Below are 20,220 nucleotides of genomic sequence, written 5' to 3' on the forward strand. Positions count from 1 at the left end.
TCCTCATCTGTACACCAGGGGCAGCAAAAGTGCCTTTCTCACAGTGCTGTTCTGAGTGTGCCTGAGAACCCAACACAAGCACTCAGTGCAGCCCCGGACACAGGGTGAGCACTCAGTAAGGGGCAGCTATCAGCATTGCTATTTCTCTCTCTCCGCTCAAAGGGTCTCCCAGAGCAGCCAGTCCTCACACCCTGTCCCCAGCATGGAAGAACAGGTGGAACCTAATGCCATCACCGCATAGTATCGTTGGGAAGTTGTATGGCATCCCTTTGTTTGAGTTAATAAAGCCCGTTCCCTCCTTTAGATTAAAAAAAGAAAGAAATGGAATGAACAGCGCTCTGCCTGGCTTCTCCTCCACATCTCTGAGGTGGGACACTTCCCCATAGACCCGCAAATCACTCAGTCTCATGCGACCATCATGCCAGGCGGAGCATGAGGTGGCAGCAGTCCAGCCTCTGTATGTCACTGCAGAAAGCTGACTCCACAGAGGGGACTGACACCCACAAGGTCACATGCTGGTGACTGTTGGGGATGGGAATGCAAAGTCCTGTGGCCTCACCTGCTGTCTCTGTCCCTCCACGTTGCTTCCCATGTGAAACCGGCCACAATTCAAGGAGACAGGCAGAGCAAAGGGGGTTTTATAATACGTGAGCCTCAGGCCCTATTCTGTCCCAAACCACACCTGCGTCTCCCACTCCTACCCCTCCCCGCCCTTGTTACATGGCTCCTTGTAACGTGGCACCAGGCTCTTCAGAACTCCAGCGGCGGACGGTGTCCCTCTGAGCATCAAAGGTTTTCTACCATGATGGAGCAGCTGGATTCTCAATGGCCAGCGGTGCAGGGAGAGCAGTCAGGCTTGTCCTGAGGAGCAGTGACAAGGCGGATGGCACCACCTTGTGAGGGAGGAGAGCAGCAGGATGCCCCAGTCACAGCGGCACGCAGGTGGCCCCAGACAGATGGCTTTTCCCAAGTGCAGATTTTCAGGCTGATCTGAACACCCAAGATTCCCAGCTTCTGTGCTGAGGAGTCCTGGCCTGCTCTTGAGCTGGTGAGACCCCAGCTCCCCTGAGAGCCTGCTTCCCAGCCGTTCTCTGGTTTAGGGCCCACAGTTGATCCCTCTGGGAGTCTGTTTGGCAACTCAGAGGATGCTCTGAGCACCTGGGGGAAGAAAGAACTTGCTGGCCTCACCCTTGGGACTCTCCAGGCCATCTGTGCTTTCTCTGCTCCTCCTGGAATCTGAGGGGTTCTGGTCCCCAGGAGCTCCTGCCCATCCTCCTGACATTGACACAGGAGACAGCAAACCTACACCACAGATATACCACAATACAAGCTTCAGCAGAGCCAAAGAAGCAATGGCTCTGCTATTACATAGGCCTGGATGCTGTTGTCTTGCTCTCACAAGCTGTGTGATCTTGGGGAGGTGGCTGGCCTTCTCTGATTCCCATTTCATCTGTAAAGTGGTGGAAATTGGATGAATGACCCCAGAATATCCAGTGCTACTCAAAATCCTGGCACTGAGTTCTTAAGAAGAAGCCTCTGGACAAGGAAGGCCAGGGAGTGTAGAATTCATCTATCAAAGATTTTAAACAAAATGGTCAGCATGTGAGAGAGGCTCAAGACACCACACTTCTGGGAAATGAATTCATGTAGAACAGCCCATGCCTCACAACACAGTGACAGATCACCCTGACTAATCACAAGAACTAACATTTATTGAGCACGTACTGTGTACCAAGCCCTGTACTAAGCACTTTCTGTACACACCTTCTTCATTTAATCCTCACAAAAAACCCATCTTACACATGAGGACACTGAATCTTTGAAAGATTTGTAATCTGCTCAAGGAAATATCTGAGCTGGATTTGAACCCAAGCATGGCTGAGTTGCTCTTGTCTGTTATGAGGGTGGAAAGTTACTCTATTTGGATGATATTCATCAGGTCAACCCCAAAAGGCAGTCCCTGCTTTGCCTTGGGGGTTCACCCTCAAGCTATCAGCAGTGAGTGTCACTTCAAGGATCATTCTTTTCTGTTTGTTTGTTTGTTTTTAGAGGCAGGGTCCCTCTCTGTCACCTAGGCTCAAGTGTAGTGACATGATCATAGCTCACTGCAGCCTCAAGCTCCTGGCCTCAAGTGATCCTCACAGGTAGCTGGGATTACAGGTGTGCACTATCATGCTCAGCTATTTTTTTTTTTTTTTAACTTTTTCATAGAGATGGTGTCTCACTCTGTTGTCCAGGCTGGTCTTGAACTCCTGGCCTCAAGCGATCCTCCTGCCTCCACCTCCTAAAGTGCTAGGATTACAAGTGTGAGCCACTGTGCTGGGAAGGGGTCTTTCTAGAGCTCCAGGGTGTAGATATAGGGCTGACTGGGAGTTCTATAGAACTTGGAGTGTTCGACAAAGTCTGCTTCAGGCAATGGCAAGTCCAAGTGAAACACGATTTATATGATCCAGGGAGAGCTACATAAGCTATCCACCTTTAGACAATTTCTAGTGTGTGTGTGTCTCTATGTGTGTCCCCACGTGTATGCACATGCATGCAAGGAGGTATCTGACTCCTCTTTTTAAGGAAGGCTGGGTCCATCATTTCCTAAACTCCCCTTTCACTGAAGCTTTCTCTGCATATGCACTGTCTTCACTGGCTCCTGGAATACAGGTATGAACACTTTTTGTCTAATTGGTTTCCATGTGAATGAAAACATTCTGCAGTCCCTAAGAGGCTCACAAGTCTTTGGTCTTTTTATGGGTATTTCTAATTTCACACTTTTCTCCAGTAATTCAAGTATCCATCAGCTTAGCTCACCCTCTTCCTTGGATAACTGGAGGTTCTCCTCCTCCTCTCCTGCTCCCGTTCTTTCAGGAGGCCTCCTAAGGAGTGAGCCCTGGTGTATGGGGGCTTCTCACCCCTTAGCACTCCTAAAGCTGCTTGTCCTGCCCTGGCTTTGGCTCAGATGGGCCTTTTTCTTCCAAAGAGCTGGTGTCTGGAGCAACATCTGACTTAGGTTGAATACCCCTCAAACATATTAATTTTTCTAAAAATCAACATAGTGAATTTTGCTGTATTATTAATTCAACCTTCTTATAGGGGGAATCTGGCTCCCTAAGAGGATAAAATTGTATCATTACCTACTTGTGGCAGCAGCAATTACAGAGATTATAATTCAATTATAATTCAATTAGTTTTAATACCTGATTACCATAACAGTGTTGCCAGTGAAATTCTCCTGCTTGTATCAGAATTGCTATTTACTCTTCAGAGATGCTATAGACTGTGTATTTATGTCCCCCCACAAATTCAGATGTCCAAATCCTAACTTCCAATGTTACGGTGTTAAGAGGTGGGGGCCTTCGGGAGGTAATTAGGTCATAAGGGTAAGACTCTAATTAATGGGATCAGTGTTCTTATAAGAGGGACTCCAAAGAGTTCCCTTGCCCCTGCCACCATGTGAGGATATAGTAAAAAGACAGGGGTCTATGAACTCTGAAGCACACCCTTACCAGACACTAAATCTGTAGGTGCCTTGATTTTGGACTTCCCAGCCTCCAGAACTGTAAGAAATAAGGTTTTGTTGTTTATAAGCCACCAGTCTATGATATTCTGTTGTAGCAGCCTGAACAGACTAAGACAAGAGAGTTTTAGTGCCAGATGCTTCCTTTATTCATGTCTCAGATACCCCAGGAGTTCTGCAATAATCACAACTATCATGGTCTGATATCTTATTATGTTGTCGCAAAGGTAATTGCTGTTTTGATCATTACTTTTAATGGCAAAACCACAATTACTTTTGCACCAACCTAATACATTCCTAATCACTAAACCATTGTATAAGGTCCTAAAGGTTGGTGTTATTTCTGTTTTGCAGATACAGACACTGAGGCTCACGGGTGTGAAGCAGTTTGCTCAAGGTTAAGTGGCAGAGATGTTAGCAGGACTGCCTGGCCCTGTTCTAAGTGGTTCTCTCCTCTGTGCCATCCTTGAAGAGCACCCTGTATGTGGATGAAAGCAGGTGTTTAGCATCACATCACAGGACAGTGTATGATGTCCCCAGGGCATCTGCGACTGTGTTCTATGTCAGTCTGGGGATCTTTCCAGGGCAAAAAACGAAGAGACACCACATAGCAAGAAGAGACGCCACCCATCACACAGCATATGTTGTGTTAAGATATTACTCTCATTGTCTGTCACTGGGAGCATTATTATTCCTGATCATTTACAGAATCCACTGGCAAGCAGTCATGGCAGTACCAGTGCAAGCACTGGGATGAAAAGATGTTATCGAGGAATGAAAAGCGGTGCTGGGTGCAGTGGCTCGTGCCTATAATCCCAGTACTTAGGGAGGCCGAGGCGGGCGGATCATGAGGTCAGGACATCGAGACCATCTTGGCTAACACGGTGAAAACCCATCTCTACTAAAAATACAAAAAATTAGCCAGGCGTGGTGGCGGGCGCCTGTAGTCCCAGATACTTGGGAGGCTAAGGCAGGAGAATGGTATGAACCCAGGAGGCGGAGCTTGCAGTGAGCTGAGATCCCGCCACTGCAGTCCAGCCTGGGAGACAGAGTGAGACTCTGTCTCAAAAAAAAAAAAGCTGGGCGGTGGGGGGCATGTTTCACAGTCAAACAGTTTCTTCATGGCAGGACTTTTCAGAGCCTTTAATATGCTATTTTACATTTGGATCTGTAAGAGGAGAATTTAGAATCTATTAATCACACCTGCATTGTATTGTATTTTCACAAAGCTGGACCAGCTCTATCAAATTCCCTTTTGATAAAGGCCATCTCTTCTTTTCCTCTGCCTTCACACACACAAAAACTGCTTCTAGATTTCTAGTTCTTCATGTCCTCTACTCCCAGACGGCAGCAATGGTGCAAATTACATTAAAGTATTTATCCTAATTGAGACTGAACTCCTTTGGTCTAGGATGGTTATAGCCAGGGGCTATCAAAGCCATCTTCTAATATATTAATGCTCTTCTTGACCAAAGCAGGTACCCATGTCCCTAAACACATGGTGTGCTGAGAAGAGATAGGACATGCCTATCAAAGTTCTAAAGGCAAAAACACAAACACACATGCAAGGGAAAAAATACTCCCCAAAGAAGGACACATCTTTAACATTCACGGTAAACTTTACACTGAAATTGGCTTTTTACTTTGTAAAACTTAGGAAAATGGTTTTGCTTTGTTGTTGCTACTGTTGTTGTTTTGCTTTTATTTGTTTTGAACTGGGCACAGAGAGCAAGATCCAAGCACTGTGTCAGGCTTCCCTCAAAATGCTACTGTAGCTGGATGTTTTGTGTGTGTGCCAGAGTTTGGAATCACTAAATGCTAAAGATTTGGGAAACATGCCAGTTTAGATGAACTACCTGCCAGGCATTCTCTGAAATTTCCACCTGGGGTTTGCATGATGGGTGAACCAACCTTTGGAAAGTTCGGTTTTGAAGGTGGGAGTGGAATTTTGAAGCCCAGTGTCATCATTGCAATGCTCTGTACACCTCCTGGAAATACCTCTTCCACATCTGGAGAGCTGGGACTGATGAAATTCAAGCTCTTGTTTAGAAGATGTTTCCGTTGTGAGAAATAGAAAGCAGCTCTAGTTGGGGGAAAAAATGCGTGCATTGGCAGGCTCTGGGTGGCTCACAGTACTGAAGGAAGAGCTGAGCAACCATTTCAGGCAGGCAGGAAATGGGACACTCTGGGGTATCTGGAAGTAGGGGCTTATGTTTTTCTTTTCTAAGAGGCTCTCATTAAGGTGGCTCAGCTCTGTTCCAGCTCCTAGGAGTGAGACTGAGATTGGGTCACCTAGGCTGGGGGTCTCCCTTTTGACTAGTAGGTTTGAGTAGGGAGGGAGAGAGGAAGTTTGCCAGTCATCATTTCTAGAACCCTAGTCCTGTCTGTGAGGAGTTTTTCTAAAGAAGGAAGAGCCTTCCCAAGTGGGGTCAACTCCAGATGTGAAGAGGAAGCAGATAACTGGATGTGACCCATTTGTTCTGAACTGGAAAGAAGGGACATATCTTAAGTGATAAGTAATGGGAGGTGAGAAAACAGTGAGTTTAAGGAAAAGAACAGTATCTTCAAAATGGTAAAGCTGAGGGGAATGTGCCAGAACCTTCAGGGAGATGGAGTATGCCCAGACAACAAGCACCACGGCTTTACCTAGAAAAGCTCTTTAGGAGAAAGGCAATTCAATAGAGCTAAACAGATTGACAAAAGAGCCAGCTCTTCTGCTCAAATTTTAATCCACTAAGAAGCCATGTGAGCCCTAAAGGAGACTGCAAACAGCCTGCTCTACATTTTTATGTGACTGAAGTGCCATTTTTGTGTTTTAATTGAACAAGTTTGGTGCTCTCACAGATGCTGTTTATTGTCAACCCAACAGCCATTCTTTAACCCTTCTCCCAAGCAGGTAGAATCTGCCTCCTGCAAAGAGACTGAAAATGCTGGATATTCACCCTTCCAAGCCCCCCTGACTTCTTGGGGTGGCCATCTAACATCATTCTAGCTAATGCAAGTAAAGGAAATCTTTCTCAGGGGTGCTGGGAAACTTCTTCCCTGATAGGGACCCACAAGTAGAGTTATCTTGTCACATGAATGGGCTCCTTTCTTTCTGCCTTTGAGCATAATGGGATGAGGATGTGATTCTTGGGAATGCTGCAGCCACCTTGTGATCATGAGGGAAGAATCACTGGCATAGTGAAGATGGTGGAGCAAGAGGCTGGGGGCTTTGAGACCACTAACCTCTTACTTTCTTATTATTTTTAATCTTAATAAACCCCTACTGATTAAGGATTAAGCTTCTTTCACTGGGGTGTGTTGTTGGTTGCATTCTAATGTATCTCAGTGGAAACAGTTGCCCAAGGTAAAATCAAACAATCTCACATAAAATGAAGATTCTTGACTTCTCTTGGGGGAATATGTGTTTGGGCCGGCACGGTGGCTCACACCTGTAATCCCAGCACGTTGGGAGGCCAAGGGAGGTGGATCATGAGGTCAGGAGATCAAGACCATCCTAGCTAATATGGTGAAACCCCCTCTCTATTAAAAAATACAAAAAATCAGCTGGGCATGTTGGCAGGCACCTGTAGTCCCAGCTACTCAGGAGGCTGAGGCAGGAGAATGGCGTGAACCCAGGAGGCGGAGCTTGCAGTGAGCCAGGATTGTGCCACTGCACTCCAGCCTGGGCGACAGAGCAAGACTCCGTCAAAAAAAAAAAAAAAATCAAAAGATCTGACAACACTGGGCCTGCCTTTCTATCCGGCAAATAACAACCTGCAGCTAAACAGGGTCAGCACCACTTCCCTAGGGTGTGTGCTTTTAGTTCTCCACAGTCTCCACTATTCCTTAATGTCCCCACTTGCCTCATTCACTGTATTCTCTTCCTAGTACCTCAAGGTATCTGAGCTTGTGGCTGCCAATCTCTAATATGGACTCTGAGTAAGTTTACTCAATGAAGGAAGAAATTCAGGCAGCCCACAGCTCCCAGGGTGGGCTCAGACTCTTCACACTGTGTGTAACCTATTTTTCCAAAGAGACTGAATTAGGAACCCCACATCCAAAAACAATCAGGGGTTGAGGAATAAATGTTCTCATTATGGCCATTTAATTGGTACATTGTGATGTTATATTTACCTCACATGAATAGAGCATGAAATTAAAACATAAGGATCTGTAAAAACGCCTGCCTTTTGTGAACTGGCTTACACTGTTCATTATGACTCCTGAGGATCCTACCATCAGCTTCATGTTATTACATCATTTATAGTTTTGACGATATTTTAATCAAAGCTTTTACATGGCCAGTCTTAGGATTGTCTGTGTAATTATCAGCATTAATAATACTCTGTTGTTACTTTGCAGAGTACTTCCTGGCCATTTATCTTTAATTATTTATATTAAATTTACACTTTATGGTTCAGAATTTTAAGCCTTTATCAACTGAAGTACAACCCTTTTCCTTTCCTCCTACTTTCTGTTACAGAACTCAGATAAAACTAGAATCAAATAAGAATGTGGGCCACATCAGGATGGGTTTTTTTTGTTTGTTTGTTTTGTTTTTTCTTAACAGTAGCAAAGGATTCCTTTCCTACATTTCTATTTGGGGCTTTATTTTTTGAAAATTATACAGTTTTTAGTTAAATTATTGTTTAATTTTCTAATTTTAAATGAATTTTAGCTCAGAATTTAAAATTATGTCTTTTCAATGGCTATGATTTATCTCTTAAAATATCTCACATTCGGCCGGGCGCGGTGGCTCAAGCCTGTAATCCCAGCACTTTGGGAGGCCGAGACGGGCGGATCACGAGGTCAGGAGATCGAGACCATCCTGGCTAACACGGTGAAACCCCGTCTTTACTAAAAATACAAAAAACTAGCCCGGCGAGGTGGCGGGCGCCTGTAGTCCCAGCTACTCGGGAGGCTGAGGCAGGAGAATGGCATGAACCCGGGAGGCGGAGCTTGCAGTGAGCTGAGATCCGGCCACTGCACTCCAGCCCAGGCGACCGAGCAAGACTCCGTCTCAAAAAAAAAAAAAAAATCTCACATTCATCTTCAAAGTTGCTTGCCATTGTAACTGCTATAATTTTTAAAAAATCAATGGCTTGACTTTGGGTGGAGGTCAGTTCAAGCCTCCCCTTCTCCCACTCCATCCATGGGATAATCACATGACTCTGTGCCAAAGCCGGTTTGGAAGGACCAGTGCTGGAAAGAGCTGCACTGGGGCTCATGGAGCATAGTCTGTGGTATATGCACTCCAAGGTTAAGCCCATGGAGCTTAACAGAAATGGCTGATCAAAGATATTCTGATGTTTCTAACTTGCACATGCAGCCCAGCACTGATCAGCTGACCATTTAGGCAGCCACTCAAGTCTTTCAAAATGCAGTCCATTATGCTAACTGCCCAAAAGTGACACTCTTGGCCAGGTGCAGTGGCTCACGCTTATAATCCCAGCACTTTGAGAAGCTGAGGCGAGATCACTTGAGGCCAGGAGTTCGAGACCAGCCTGGCCAACATGGTGAAACCCTGTGTCTACTAAAAATACAAAAATTAGCCAGGCGTGGAGGTGGGTGCCTGTAGTCTTAGCTATTTGGGAGGCTGAGGCATGAGAATAGCTTGAACCCAGAGGCAGAGGTTGCAGTGAGCCGAGATCATGCCACTGCACTCCAGGCTGGGCGACAGAGCGAGACCCCATCTCAAAAAAAAAAAAAAAAAAGTAACACTCTGGATAGCACAGATGCATCACCTCGTAGCACCCAGGCCCAGGAATCTGAAGAATCACATGGTACATCCGATCGGAACTGGATGAAGGGGAGTTCACTGCCTTGAAAAAACAAGCTGGCCAAGAAGCAGCGTGCTATATACTCAGACTGAAAAAGGTTCATATTGACTGTCTGACTGGCTGTATTCAACAATGCAAAGAGTTGAGCGAGAGACATGGCACATTCCTGATTCTGTTCTTGTACCCTCTACCAGAGTCCTGTCATGCTGAAACATTGCCTGCTACATGGGAACAGGAACATACCACCACTTGGAGAATCCTTAGAGCAGAGCTCTGCAAAACTCAGACCTTAAAGGGGAAAAACTCTCAGCCGGAAGCTGCTTCTTACCTCCAATGGCCACTCAGCCACTCCCTTGAGATGAGCCCCAGCCATGCGGTTTCTGATCTGTGAGATCAGTCACACCACTTCTTTCAGAAGAGCTAAGTAAAGTCCCCATGCCCCAAAAATTCACTGTATGAGGCAGAGCTACAGAAGTGGCTCCACAAACAGACTGGAAGATGGGAAGGATACTGTGCCCATGAACCCTTAGGCAACTGCAGTGACCTCATCCCCCACACATGCACTCATGCATCTTCATGCTCATTGTGTTTGGTGGAGGTCTGTGCATGAAGTTATTAATTTTATTTGCTTCCAAATTCAATGATTCAAAAGCCCTGGAAATGCTCAAGCTGTCACTCCAAGTTTCAAATCTATTTTAGAGACATGGGCTATGAGAAGCTGATGGCTCAGAAAGGTTCTGAGCCTTTGCTTCCAAGCTCAGCACCTGGAATGACCTACAGACAAAGCTGGCTTTGGGTCTCTGCTGAGAAACCCGCTGCATCTCCAAATGACTTGTTGCACTGGGCGGCCAACACCAACTCTTCCAGGTGGGAGGTTTTATTATGTTTTACAACCATGAAAACATAGGAAGGTGGCTGTTACAGCAAACACTTTGGATAGAGGAATCGGCCAAGCTCCCCAAACCCCACCTTCGCAGCCTCTTCCACAGGTCTCTCAGAGATTGTTCCTGGTGTCCTTCGTTTGCAAATTCAAGGATGTTGGAAGTAGACATTTAAAGTAGCAGGAACACCGTCAGTGAAACAGAAGCAGAAGTACAATGACTTTGAGAAACAACTGATGATAAACACTACAGAAAACCATTTCTATTGTGTTATGATGTCAGGGTGGCAGATGTGCCCAGGGCTTAGCGTCCATCCTCCCAGGACACTGGTCATACGGGGCCTTCGGTGATCCCCTCCAGAGGCAAGCTGGGTGCGCTGTCAGCTGTGGGTCTCTCCTCTTTCTTCAGCGAGGCTGGGACTCGCAGACTAACGTAGGGTTTATGGCAAGCTGTGTTGGCCAGAGGAGGATAGTGCTGTCTGTAGCAAATGTATGCAAAAATGAGGCCGATGACTCCGCCCACAAAGGAATCTAGGCAAGAAACAGCAGAGTGGGAAAAATGGGTTACTATTCGTTCAAATGTGGCCAGTTATATTTTCCAGAAAGTACTTCTTCCTGCTCTAGGACCTGGTTTGCTTACAGGACCCCCTGAAAGACTAAAAGAAAGAGAAACCACGGTGGTGGCCTCTGCAAACTGCCATCATTTCTGGCACTTAAACATTAAAAAACGAGTACTTGATTCTTTCTTCCCTGTTTTTTGCTCTGTCGCCCAGGCTGGAGTACAGTGGTGCAATCTCGCCTCACTGCAGCATCCGCCTCCCCAGTTCAAGTGATTCTCCCGCCTTAGCCTCCCAAGTAGCTGGGATTTCAGGCACATGCCGCCACTCTCAGCTAATTTATGCATTTTTAGTAGAGACAGGGTTTCACCATGTTGGCCAGGCTGGTCTTGAACTCCTGACCTCAAGTGATCTGCACATCTCAGCCTCCCAAAGCATTGGAATACAGGCGTGAACCTCCACACCAAGCCCTTCACTGTATTTCTTTAACTCACACCTGAGCATTGCATAAACTCAAATTTGTATTCCTGATTTTTTAAATCAATTCTAAATTCTGGAAGAAAAATTCAAGCCATCCCTGTAGGATCTAAATATCTCGGGAGCTGTGCTTTTTTTTTTTTTTTTTTTAAGTTCCCACCAGTGTAATATTGCTGGTGTGCTGCAGAAAATCCAGCAGGTGAAAGGGTCTCTGCCTCGTGGTAAGTGGTTTCCCAGGGATGAAATGAACCTTCTGTGTCACAGACAAAGTGAATAAAACATTTTAAGACATGCCTGTGTTGGCAAACTCAGCAGACCTCTGGCAGGAAGGGCTCAATTCTCTAACAGCTACAGATCTTACCAGCTGGGAGGTGAGAGGGGAGCAGGTGTGGCAGAGGGGTGCATCTGCAGGGAATACCAGCCCTCTGCCCCAGGGAAGCCCCTTGCCAAAGAGAACATTCAGGTAGTTCTCAATAGAGACCTCATAAAAGCAGCTCATACCAACAACGCTCGTTTAGTATCTGTGTGTGTGTTCACTTTAACTGTCTATGGGTTATTTTTGCTGAAAAGATTCTAGTCTAGTGGAAAACCTCCCCTAACCAAAAAAAAAAAAAAAAAATGGGAACTCTTTCAAGGTTGCTGTCAGGCTGAATTGCCATTCTCCGTTGGGGGGTTCTCCACTTTCACAATTATTTTCTTGCTGAACCATACAGACTTCCCGTAGGCAGGCAGGATCAGCCCCATTTTCCCCAAAAGAATTGGGCTTGAACCCTGGAGTCCTGATCCTGTAGTTGCACTGGTCCGTGGTGCTGTGCACACACCCTGGCGGGTTCATTCCAGGCTCGATAATCACATGACTCTGAGGTCCCAGCCTTCAGGATGCAACAGGCCCATGGGCTGAAGGGTGTGTCCACCTGCATTCAGGTAGGGGCCAATGGTTTTCCTGAAGGATCAGTGTTCAGGGTGGTAAGTTTCCCAGCGCTTCCCAGTAAGCAACACACTGTCGAGAGACTTCAGTTTAAGTCACAAACTAACGTGCCTCTGTCTCCTGTAGGTGACATTTTGAGTGGTTGTCAAAGAAATATGTCTTTCAAGAAAACAAGCTGCTCAATGCTTAGAAACGTGCATTGCACCTATCAGTCATTTTTTGTGATCCTGTTATTGGTATCCTGGTTCTATCTAGATCTAACAGGATAATTTCTGAGGACAGGGACAATATTTTCATATTTCAGTATCTTTCATAGAACTGCTTCTACTTTCAGAGTTTCTATGAAGCTAATAGAAAAACATGAAAAGTTCTATAATGAACAGCTTTATCTTCTTTAAAACAAATTCAGTAATTTCATGCATGTAATTTTATTAATCCGCAATAGCAAAGCAGGAAAAGAAGTATAAATAAAAGAAAAGCTTTTTTTATTTTAGACATGTCGGTGATGACAGCATAAGCTTTCAGTGTATGCAGACCCGGGGCCCAGGACACTGCTCTGGAACTGGACTTGGGACACAGCGGTGATGTTCTCTCAAGAGCAAATAGGCGCAGCCATTCTCCTGCTTGCCTGACTCCTTCCCACTGCTGTAAGAGAACAGCTAAGCCCCTGTGTCATTTAAGGCTACATCCCTGGCCCTGCCAACCATCCCAGCTATTTCCCCTTCACTCATCCTACCGAAGCCATGGTCTTCCCTTTAGTTCCTCAAATACATGTGCTGCTTCTCCTCTTGGGGCTCCACATGTGCTGTTCTGATCCTGGATTCCCAGGAATCCCTTCTCCTCATGCCTTCCCCTAATCCATTTCTATTCATATTTCAGAGCTCAATATCATTTTTCCATTCATACTTCAGAGCTCAATACCGTTGTGCAACATAGCCTCATCTGACCTCCAGACTAGACCAAGTCTCCCAGTTACACATGTTAATAGCGCCTCCCCACTCCCTGTGCAATTAGAGTGGCGAACAATGACAAATTGTGCGATTGTTTAATATTTAATGCTGGACTCAACTCTGTAAGGGTTGGCTGTTGATTCCTTCAACACCTTGGCCAACACCTCGCTCACAGCATAATTATGTTTGTTGAGGGAAATGGATACATAGTGACTCAGGGTTAGATTGGGTTGCTGTCCTGTGTGTTTTTGGGTGTGCCCCTTTCCCATTCTGGTCCTCTTGATGACCTCATCAGTAACATATTAGCATGGAACCACAAGTCCAAAGTGCCTAAGAGGCCTTGTTATATAAATGTTCCAGGAATTTGATCCTGAGTCAGCCTACTGAGGTCATACATTGAGATTATTTGGAGACTCTACCAAGGTGCATTAAGAAAATAGGTCATATCCCTTAGCACTTTGTGAGACCAAGGAGGGCAAATTGCCTAAGCTCAGGAGTTTCAGACCAGCCTGGGCAACACAGTGAAACCCTGTCTCTACTAAAAATACAAAAAAAAAAAAAATTAGCTGGGCATGGTGGCATGCACCTTAATCTCAGCTACTCTGGAGACTGAGGCAGGAGAATTGTTTGAACCCAGGAGGCAGAGGTTGCAGTGAGCCAAGATCGCACCACTGTGCTCCAGCCCAGGTAACAGAGCAAGACTCCATTTCTTTTAAAAAAAAGAAAAAAAAAAAAAAGAAAAGAATGAAAGAAAAGAAAAGAAAAAAAGTAGGTCATATCCTCTCATTGGCTGAGATAAAATATCAGAAACAAAAGTCATTCTAACTGGTCAAAGGGAGAGACCAAATAATTGTCACTGCTTTCTCCCCGTACTAGTTCAAACGTCCACAACTGATGAACACAGTGTGACTGCGCAGTAGCTATCTGGCAAAAAGGCAATGAATACATATTCGTGTCTGCTCAGACTTGGTGAGCAGCCATCAGAGTAGGGGGGATTGGAGGACAGCAGGGAAAACAAGAGGCATTACCAAGAATGAACAAGGAAAGAAGGCAGCAGATCCATTCCCAAGAGAAGAACTGTTTGGCCATTTGGAGGCTCCTGGGGCTGCGGTAAGGTAACCACCACTTATCCTCACCTCCGATCCAAGAATCTTCCATGCTGAGAAATCCTAAGGCTGACATTGCAGCCCCTACCAGGGCAAGTTGCTTTGCCTCTCTGAGTTTCCTTATCTCTCAAATGTGGATCTCAGTATCTGCCTCAGTAAGTTGTGATAATAATTTAATAATACATTACTTCTAATGATTATTTCATGGAGCATGCCAAAATAGGACATAAACATAGTATCCATCCTTGTTATCCTTTTCCCATTCCTCTCACATTCCACTCCAGAGCTGCTAGAGGCTTTCTCATCCTGCCCCATCCTTCTCCTCACACAGCAACTCAGCAGCTTACAGATCTCACCTCTCTGGCATGGCTACATTTTCATAACATTGTAAATAAACTTCTAAGGAACTTAAAAACACATTTGTCGCCCAAGAAATGGTAAAGCCATATTATTTACCACAAATTCTGGAGCAGGGCCAGAGGGTGTAATTAACATGATTAAATGAAGTTGCTTAAATGAAGAATCTCTTCACTAGCTTATGACCAAGGTCTAGTTCAAGGTCTTAGAGTTGCACTATTGTTTTGTTTTTCCTCTAACCCCAGGAAACAGTCCCATGAGGTATTTTTATTAGCATCTAAAATGAGCCACAACATCTGCAGTTGAGCCATTGACTAAACAGACCAAAGAGTAAAACCTACAAATAACACCATTCAACATTCTATTTTCTGTAGCACAGCATTTCATTAGGTGGATCATTGACCAAAAGACATCAAACCATCCCAAGAATGTTTCCCAGACTTACTGACATAGCAGCATGCACGGAAATGACAATTCCTGCCAATTCTGTTTCCCATTTAATGGAATGAGTGAAAAGTGATATCACAGGTACTATGGGAGTTATCAGAAGTAACAAGGGCAATGAAAGGTCTATCCAAGTTGCTTCTCAGCAAAGTCATTTTGGGGCTGTGTTTATTACAAAGGTGGTGAACAAGATCCAAACAATAACTTACTTTATGAAGGAGCTTGTTATCAATTGCTTCAAGTGGGCTATTGCTATTTTGATAAAATCGTATTCGTATCCTCTTGATAGACAGGCAAGTGGGGGACAAGAAAGCACTTATTGGGGGAAAAACACTTGGGATTAACTTCGCCCCAAATCAACTGGACGTCTCAAAAGGGAAATAAATGGATCTCAGTGTTTTTGGAATACAAAATACTTCTGTCTCCTTACGTAGCACTGATGCCATTCATTCATACACATGCATTGCATATGTATCAGGGGTCAGGCATGATGGCCAAGCCTAGGGCACAGGCTGAACCAATGGGACATGTCCCTGCTGTCCCAGAGTTTCCAGCAAAGGGGCAAGACAGACACTAAACAATGACAGCCTTATCAGCAATTTGCAACTATGATAAGCACCATGAAGGAAACGTGTGAGGGTCTGTGAGCTCACCCAGCACACAGACCTGGGCTATTCTGGAGCAGAGGTTTTGCTGAGGACATGACCCTCAGGCTAAGATCTGAAGGATGAGCAAGAGTTAACCAGGAGAAGTTGAGGAGTAGAGGAAAGGAGGGCACTGGTGGTTTTCCAGGCAGAGAGAAGGGTATGTGTGAAGGTGCTGATGACAAAGGAGATTTGGTAAATCTGAGAAACTGAAGGTAGACCCATCTTTTAAGAGAGGGGTAGTGTCTTTGTAAGAGTATAGGACACAGATTGACCAGTCATCTGGTGTGGGCTGGAGCAGAATGTTTTCCATGTCTCTTTGTGGCTCTGTGGAGCCCTCAGCATGGACCAGGGGCCCTGCTGTCTCTCTGGGCTGCCATCTATGCACTCTGTGGCCTCACACCTACCACCAGTGGGGTTTCTTGTTTCTGAATCTATCTCCCTGACTACATGTCATTATCTAGGACTCTGGGATGTTTCATTCCTATTTATTTCCCAGAACTCAGCAGACTTTTATTCAGTAAATGGGGACATGAGCTGAACAACATCTACAAGAGGCACTAAAGAATCAACAACACCAGCCACAAAGGGCCACGCATTGTATGGTTCTATTTATATGCTATGTGCAGAATAGGCAAACCCACAGAGATAAAAAGTAGATCAGTGGTTGCCAGGGCCTGGCACACAGAACACCAAAGAAAGCTGAGAAGAGACAGGTTCCCTTGAGTAAAACAAAGGAAGGATGCCAGTGAGACTTGGGAGCAATCAACGTCCACCTTCCCTGGGAATTACGTCACGGGGAAACACCAGGAGGCAGGAAGAGGGCAGAAGTCCTGACTGAGAATGCGTCTCTCGAGGCTGAAAGCAGGCTATGCAGTTGACTTTGATGGGAGGGAGGGGTGAGCCAGGGGCTGAGGCTTCTCATGCTCTCCTGGGCATCAATACAGAGGCAGGTGGATTGAGATGGGCAGTCAAGACTCAGAGGTTCCCAGACAGAGGTGGGGTTTGGTAGCCAATGGTAAATGTGACTGTGGGCCCTGCCACACAGAGCAGCCGACCGTGGAGGGAAAATTAGGTGAGATCAATTCACTCGGGCTGAGGATATTAGAGGGAGAATCTCAGTGTTTTTGTTCTACCCAGGCTGGCAGGCTTTTGGCAGGAACAATCATATTGTTCCAAGGGATCTTTTTCAAGTCACTTCATTTAGAAAATCTACAGATTGCTTCTGACAGCACAAGGGAGGCCTGGTTAACAGTATGTGTCCCTCAGCCGTGTGTGTGTGTGTGTGTGTGTGTGTGTGCGCGTATGTGTGTGCGTGTGTGCGTATGTGTGTGTGTAAGAGGCAGAGGTAGACAGAGAGATAGAGACAGAGACAGAGGGGAGGGAAGGGGAAGGTGTTACTCAGTGTAAGGCTTACATGACATAGCTGGATTTCCACCCTCCCTAACTCTGTTTATCTTTAAGAAATGGGGCCCCTGTGGTAAAAAGTTCCCTTTGTAACTGGACTACCTGAAACTGGTAAAACCAAGATAGCTGACAGAACAAATTCAAGAAGACCTCAGGCTTCATTATAATCTAATTTCCATGCTAAATGGCACTCTCACTAGCACCATGACAGTTGACAATTGCCATGACAACAATTGGAAGAAGCCATAAAAAGAAGGCAGCACTCTGGTTCCCAGGAGTTCACCATCCATTTCCAGAAAAAGAGTCGATTATTCCTCCCCTAGATTCTACTACCTGACCTCTTCGTTAGAGAAACCCTATATTTTAATCCCTTCACCCCTCACTAGCTGAGAAGTTCATCTGAGAGCTGTGTTCCCACTCCTCCCGCCCTCCTTCCCTCCCTCCCTCCCTCCCTTCCTTCCTTTCTTTCTTCCTTCCTTCCTTCCTTCCCTTTTTTGACGGAGTCTCACTCGGTCGCCCAGGCTGGAGTGCGGTGGCGCAATCTCAGCTCACTGCAAGCTCCGTCTCCCAGGTTCATGCCATTCTCCTGCCTCAGCCTCCCGAGTAGCTGGGACTACAGGTGCCCGCCAGCATGCCTGGCTACTTTTTTTGTATTTTTTTTAGTAGAGATGGGGTTTCACCGTATTAGCCAGGATGGTCTCAATCACCTGACCTCGTGATCTGCCGGCCTCGGCCTCCCAAAGTGCTGGGATTCCAGGCGTGAGCCACTGCGCCCAGCCCCCACTTCTCCATTCTTTGGCCATGGAATAAAACTTACTCTACTCGATGCTCACTTTTGATTTCATGTAATGGCTCCGTCACACTGAACAGGGAAGGATCCCATCCTTTGGGGCTACTGAGTTTATCAGTAACAAAAGGAAGGAGAACTCGAGAGAGTCCTGTGAGTTATAGAATGTCATCAGGCTTTGAAGCAAGGGTTTCTCCAAAGGGAATAGCTTCTGCCTGGGCTTCTTGAAGCCAGAAGTATTTTGTGCACATGAAACAGTCCAGCACAATACCCAACCACCAAAACACCTGCATTTGCAGGGTCAGTAATCTCCTGAAGTTTGGTAACTACATTTAGTTTATTTCAAATCACAGACCCTTCACAGCCCAATCTGGAAAAGCAGGCGAAGGCAATAATGGCCATCTTGAAAACTTCAACCCACTTAGACAACTGTGTCCGTATCTGACCGAGACACTTTCCAACCTTAGCCTGGGTGGGAACAAATGACTGTTTCATTCTTTGAGACCGGTTTCCCTAGATTACATCCAGAGGGGGGGTGTTCTTTCTTATAATGAAACACCACTCAGGGACCCAGGGCTGCTTAAAATGACCTATAATTAGAGAAACAAGTGTTTAAAATGTTATCTTCAAACCTAAAGTCACATGGGGAGAGCCTGGTTTCAGGTGCAGGGACTTGAGGGGTCAGGGGAGCTCATTATTAAGTCCAGTGATAGAGCAAACACCACATTCCTGCCACTAGTAGCTGTAACCCTCCATTTACAAGGAATCTAATCACACAAGAGCGTGAATAGAAGCAGAAGTCAGTTTAATGACATGCTCTGCTCTTTCTCTGCATTTATTTTCTCTAGCAGGGGGATTCCACAAGTCTGAGCACCGTTAAATACACTGTCAATCACGAAGGGGAGCCTGTTTGAGAGGGTACTGGGCTTTGTAGTCAGCATCATCTCTGAAACTCTCCAGCTTCCAGTTGACCTGCAAGCCAGAATGTCACAAGGACACAGGGCACATCAGCCACATAGAGATTTAGTATTGATCCAGCTGGTTTTGTGTCGGGGGAAGTTCTGTTAAATGTTTCATGTGTCCTTCCCTATGCTGTGGCCTGTGCCCCTGTATTTTCCTCACTTAATAAAACAATAGATTTGTATATTTGGAGTGGGCTGGGGAGGCAGAAAAGACCAGGGGGTGTCAATAACAGAAAATAACCATGATAGTGGAGAGAGAGAGAGTCATTGGAGATTATGGGCTATTTATTGGATATGATGTGTCATCGAGTAACTGGATGTATTTCTACATTAGGCACAGTTGCTTAAATCAAAATTGAAATGGAGTCATAAAATCTCACAACATGAATGCTGTTAACTAAAGTCTATAATGAGGCGGACTTGAGTTTTGCTGCTATTAATGGGCCTCCATGTGAATTCTCACCATGATAGATGGCCCCCGCCCACAGTCACTGGGCAGCTCAGTTCACCAAAGGAAAACAAGCTATTTATCTTAATCAGGCATCCTGCCTCAAACATCCACCTACACTGCAGTTGAAGACCTCACTCTGCATCCCTCCTCCCAACGGGAAACCGTTGAGGGCTTCTTGATTTCTCCCTTAATAATTGAGTGTTGAATGAACAAAACTTTCCACTCCCAGAACATTCCTGCTTCTTAACCTGTAACAGGGAAAAGAAATGTGGAACTGGGGTACAATGTAGAACAGGGGTTCTCAAACTGGGCAGTATTGACATTTGGGTTTGGATAACTCCTTGTTGGTGGGCAGGGGGTCTTGCGATTGTAGGACATTTAGCAGCATCCCTAGTCTCTAACCCTCCACCCACTGGATGGCAGTAGCACCTACCTCTCAAAGTTGTGACAACTAAAAAGATGTCTACAGACATTGCTAAATGTCCCCTGAGAGGTACAGTCAGCCTCTCCATCACCCAGTTGATAACAACTGGTGTGGACAGTGGCAGATAGCCTCATGAAGGGGGGAACTCAGGTAAAATAAGCCTGACTCAGAGCCCTTTAGAGTATCCAAACGAAGCTATGTTCCTCTCCTGGCTGACTCCAAGGGTATAAGTTGAACAGATAATGACAGAGCTGAACTGGTCCTTGGGCTATATCAATAACCTGTACCAACAGATGCATGTTCAGTTTGGGCTGCAGAAGTCTACCATGACGCAGTTTTGGTTTGATTCCCAAATATGGTTCTAACCATCACTGAACATAAATTCTCTTGCTTGGCTTTCCCAACAGCCCACAGAGGATGAATATTCTCACTTGACTGCTCATAGTTCCTTTCTGTGCCTGTTGGATAGTATGGTTTCAAAGCCCCAGTTGCCAACAGGCCTTGGGTACACCAGCTGCAGCATAAATTCACCATTCTCTAAAGACAAGAGCTGCGATTCCACATTCCTTTACT

At 45.6% G+C, this 20,220-nt stretch overlaps 1 protein-coding gene across 5 annotated transcripts in view; it reads right to left on the reverse strand.

The window, feature by feature from the left end:
- Positions 1-10,119: 10,119 nt before the first annotated feature.
- The window catches only part of PLPP4 (phospholipid phosphatase 4), a 136,828-nt gene continuing 126,727 nt past the window's right edge, over positions 10,120-20,220 (reverse strand). For 3 of the 5 annotated variants that reach the window (XM_033181042.1, XM_033181051.1, XM_033181070.1), the window contains exon 7: positions 10,128-10,684. In XM_033181042.1, the coding sequence (XP_033036933.1) occupies positions 10,485-10,684 (200 nt within the window). In that variant the 3' untranslated portion in view covers positions 10,128-10,484. Of the gene's footprint in view, positions 10,685-20,220 lie in introns of all 5 variants that reach the window. The other 2 variants (XM_033181078.1, XM_033181061.1) reach the window with 1 other exon arrangement.

This window comes from Trachypithecus francoisi, unplaced genomic scaffold (genome assembly GCF_009764315.1).
Source record: "Trachypithecus francoisi isolate TF-2019V2 unplaced genomic scaffold, Tfra_2.0 Contig01579, whole genome shotgun sequence".
NCBI classification, from domain to species: Eukaryota; Metazoa; Chordata; class Mammalia; order Primates; family Cercopithecidae; genus Trachypithecus; species Trachypithecus francoisi.